The sequence below is a fragment of the Pleuronectes platessa genome, chromosome 10 (assembly GCF_947347685.1).
Source record: "Pleuronectes platessa chromosome 10, fPlePla1.1, whole genome shotgun sequence".
Classification (NCBI taxonomy): domain Eukaryota; kingdom Metazoa; phylum Chordata; class Actinopteri; order Pleuronectiformes; family Pleuronectidae; genus Pleuronectes; species Pleuronectes platessa.
In genome coordinates this window covers 5,418,052-5,422,665 of record NC_070635.1, presented here as the reverse complement: position 1 = coordinate 5,422,665, position 4,614 = coordinate 5,418,052, and the positions used below count along the sequence as shown (strand labels likewise).

The window sequence follows — 4,614 nt, the reverse complement described above, 5'->3', positions numbered from 1 at the left end:
TTCCTCCCACTTCCTCTTTTTGTTTTTGTTTGTAGTGAATTTGGCACCGAGCAGTTTTCAGTACTACATATTTATTTGGAGAATTCCTGCTCACATAGTATTTACAGTGTCTCTATTTAAAACTTCATCTAACAATGTGAAAACGTATCAAAAGGGTTTGTGAAGAGTTGAATAAACATAAAAGTGCAGGTGAACAACACGTAAACAGGAAACATCGCACACAGAGAAAAGCATTTCACTCCCCGAGAGTTGCAGCCACGATCTTCTCGGCATCGGCCGCCATTTAATCAATGGCGCCGTTCAGAGCTTGCAGCATGGCGGTGAAGGAGCGGCTGGCATAACGGGCGTGTCTGGGCATGGCCATCTCCACCAGCTTTGATGACACCGTGGCCAAGTCCTGTTCTGCCGCCGCCAGCCGCCGCTTCACTTCCCCTTTGGTAACCTCCCCTGACAGTTAATAGAAATGCATCGCAAGATTATGTCCATATAATGATGCAATGCGTTTTGTGTGTACATGCATTCTTTAGAAACCCTTTCACACTGTGACATGTTCACAAATCCCACAATAATGTCAATAAACTTTAAAGTTCATGATTTGTTCCAATATATTTTATTTTTTATTTTGAGCTACAGGATATTTACATTTCAGGTGTGTGGGTTTGGATTAAGTTCACAACACTGGAAAGCACAAACAAAACCATTCAGCTGTGATTCTCAGCATTTCTTGTCTAACTGCATGTCATTTATATAAATATAGATTATATAAAAAGTTATTAATACAATCATTTTACACTCACATTATTCACATTTTAAGTTGCAAAAACTTGATTTTAACCTTTTATCCCTCACATTTAGCTGAGTTCACTATTTTCCTCAAAACCTTAAATGAACAGTTTTTATTATTTATCCATTTTAGCTCAGTAGTGTAACTTCTGTGCCTTCTTGCTAACTAGTTTTAAAATACTCCAACTGGCAACACGGTTTAACACATGAACTCTTCAGACTCTCTGTGATGACTTATTGTGAATATAAACTTCCTCAGGCTCGAGGTAGCTGTAAAAAGCAGGACGAGAACATCTCGGGTCAAATCCTGACGTTAGAGTAAAGACTCTCATCTTGGTGTGAGCTGCTGGAGTCTCTGTTGGTCGTCTGACGTCGGGGCGTCGCTGTGAATCTCACCTGTGGAAAGTTCAGCTCCACTTCACCTTCACTGGTGTGGTCGTCAAGTAGATTTGGAGATGTTGGTGCACGTGCAGTTGCATTACTAATGTTTTCATAGTCCTGCAGGCTCTCTGGTTCATTCTAGGATGAGAGCGGAGGAAGTTTATAGATTATTTGTGTGACAATTTCTGGAATGAATTCAACTAATAGCAAAACATTGAGACTGATATAACAAAATGAGAGGTCACGGTTCCTGACCTTTAAACTGGTGTTGGCTTGGACACCTTCGCATACACAGGGTCTTCTTCCACCTTTCTTTGCTTCTTCCTTGAAAAACAAATATCAACATGACGTTTGCTGATCAATAAAACATTTGTTGTTCTGGTATTGTAACAAATGATTAAATTCTCACTTTAGCTTATTCTTAAAGTTCAGAGGAGCGTAGTTGACAGAATCCTCCTCGGTGTTTCCAGCTTTCTGTCTTGTGTGGTTTCGTGCAGAGGCAGCCTGAGCAGATGCAGACAGAAAACATCATTGATTATCAAGCAGCAACTGAATCTCTTCATTAATGCTCTAAAATGGATGCTGTACAGGTTGTCTCTTCATCACTGGCCCCAGTACACTGAGATATAAGTGTACTGATAGACAGCTACTGACAGGGCAAACAGTGAGGGCAGGATATGGAAGAACAAGGAGGGAACAGCAACAGCTTGAACAGTAAAAGACACATCTGCCTGTAGAGCCAGATTAATACTGATGATAGAAGATGGAAGGCAGCAGCTCTACATGGTCAATTTGAGGGGTTGAAGATATCCTGATAGATTATTTATTCCAAATTTTTGTATCTAATGTGCACATGTTGTTGTCTTGTTTCAGATCCTTGCATTGTGTGTTCTCAAAACAAAAGAATTAACAGATTCTGGGACTTCAGAGGTTTTATAATATCACCATTAAAACATATTTGATAACATATTATTGAAACTATGACATAATTTAGAGTATTTAGAAGAATTATTAGTTTTATAGCCGTAACAGGTCAGAAGTGGTGAAGCAGAGGCTTAAATATCCTGAATCGTATACCTGTACTCTCCTTAATCCAGTGGTTCTGTCATGCCCCACCCGTTCCCCCACCCCAACAAAATGGGCCAAGTTTAACATGTGTATTTACATAAAATACACATGAATATTAAATCCACATTACTTTCAGGAATTTCTGATGTGCAAAATTTTTTTTTTTTCAAACAACTTTTTGTGACATTTGTCCCTTTAAAAATAAAAAGTGCCATAACTTTGCTAAAATTTAACCTAATTGATGTACTTTAGGTGACATTTATCTCTACATCCCTCCATCAGTCTGTACTTTTTCAATAATATAGAAAAAATGTATTCAATTATAATCACTTTATTACAAAGATGATAAAGCTCAACCAAAAAGAACACATGCATGTGACTGAGTTGTAATGTTTCTAAGTGTCTTCTTAATTTGTTGGTTCTCATAGAGTTTTCAGACATAAAATACACACTGGTCTGTCCTCATGTCCTACCACATTGACTGTGAACCCAAGAGCAAGACAGGCTTCATCGTACTCTCTTTTCAACTTGGTTTTTGAACACTGTCTCTTGGTTGTTCCTGACCGGCTGCTTCATGTGAACGAGCTCTGATCTCACAGTGTTGTCTTAACCCGGGACTCACCTGGGGCAGATTCATAAGGCTGTAAACAAGGTTGATGTCGGTTGGAGGCCTGTGGAATATAAAAGGTCTTTAAGAATAAACATATGCATACAGAGTGAATGACTATTATAAATAACAGGGCAGACTTTCATTGTGCTATTTATGTCAAAGGATCTCGAAAATAAATGGATGCTTTGACTCCAGCATGAGCAGCAGTCCATGTCTGACTCTGTCCCACACAGTGTTCCTTGTCCTGGGTGGGGACAGTGTGTTGAGTGGGTGTGGTCTTACGTGCTGTCTGGAAGAGGCTGGCGTCTCAACTGCTCTGACAAGAGGTCGTCTCTGCTCCTGAAAGGCTCCACAGAGACATTCTCATTCGTTAGACTCCTCCTCCTGGTACCAATAGACCAACCCTTAAATTATGTACACACACACACACACACACACACACAGGGTATGTCACTTCTGTCCAGAGGTTTTCAATAAAGAAGTAGAATGGCTAAAACAAATGTTTCATCACCAAAAAACCAGAAGGGGATTTTCTGTTTGTTGTTCCTTGTTGAATAGATTTCTTCTTCCTGAGTCTGAAAACATAGAGGGACATGATGTGGTTACACATGCCGGACCATCTCTGAAATGTGTTTATTTAATCAAATGCACTTCTTATTCATTCACCTTAAAACTACGACGATTAAAATGATAATCATCAGGACAAATAGAGCAGGAACGAGGAACTTCAGGATGTACAGAGAGTTTCCTGTGGTTGGAAGAGAGAGCATCAAATAGAGCTTGACCTTTGACCTTTGGCAGCCACATCAGTGTGTTTGTGCGAAGGACGTAGGTTATAGGACGTATGGACAGACAACCAGAAAACATGATCTGATATAAACCTCCCACATGTCTCCTGATCAATAAATCACACAGTTAAAAGACGTTGACATTCACTCACGTTCAAACAGACGGACGGGATCAGACAAACTTTGATCTACTTCATTTTGTGCGATGCAGTAGTAGACTCCTGACTGGTTTGAGTACACTGTGTGGTTTTGATGCTTGGACACAAGTTCATCCTGTTCCTCTCCCTGACTCTTCCTGTACCATGAGTAGTGTTGGACTGGGGGAAAGCTGTGACTGAAGCAGCTCAGCATCACGGAGCTCCTCCCGTCAAGCTCCTGCTTCTCTGCCGACTCCGTGATGTGTGTGTGTTTTGGAGAAACTAGCCGGGAAATTCAGGAGAAAAGACAACGTCATTTTCTGAACATCATCAAAGATCAAACATGAAATACACAACAAGTGAAGTGACATTATTACTGCTATTTAAAACCAGACTGAGAAGAATGTGAAACTTTAAATGGGAGGATAAAACAGACTGGCTTTAGATTCACCTGGAGAAATTTGAGAAAGAATTCTCAGCAATTTCTTTTTGAAACAAACTACAGCCACTGATTTTAGGTTACTGTTCCTTTTTAAAATACAATATTTTTTATCAGGTTTGCTAAACGTTATCTTGAATGAAGAACCCTGTTGTGTTTTTGACTTTGTGGAGTAATGTTTTCTTCTTTTTGGAACCAGCACGTCTGATCAGTATTTACTTTATACACAGTAATGTAGAATATATCCTCCTTGTTTATCCATTCACCATCACAAGTGCATCATTCTACTCACATCTGACTTTAACCTCAGCTGGCTGTGACTTTCCACTTCCAATGTCATTGGTGGCTTCACAGCTGTACAGTCCACTGTCAGAGGGACTGGCTGAATTCACCCTGAAGGTCTGAGTC

General features: G+C 39.9%; 1 protein-coding gene across 1 annotated transcript in view; it reads right to left on the bottom strand.

Annotated features, from left to right (window-relative positions):
• Positions 1–594: 594 nt before the first annotated feature.
• Positions 595–4,614, bottom strand: part of LOC128450141 (B-cell receptor CD22) — a 66,965-nt gene continuing 62,945 nt past the window's right edge. Inside the window, exons 6-13 of the mRNA XM_053433635.1 lie at positions 3,783–4,049; positions 3,509–3,590; positions 3,354–3,417; positions 3,125–3,246; positions 2,855–2,903; positions 1,574–1,668; positions 1,420–1,488; positions 595–1,302 (exon numbers count right to left, since the gene is read on the bottom strand). Of these exons, the coding sequence (XP_053289610.1) occupies positions 1,422–1,488; positions 1,574–1,668; positions 2,855–2,903; positions 3,125–3,246; positions 3,354–3,417; positions 3,509–3,590; positions 3,783–4,049 (746 nt within the window). The 3' untranslated portion in view covers positions 595–1,302; positions 1,420–1,421. The remainder of the gene's footprint in view (positions 1,303–1,419; positions 1,489–1,573; positions 1,669–2,854; positions 2,904–3,124; positions 3,247–3,353; positions 3,418–3,508; positions 3,591–3,782; positions 4,050–4,614) is intronic.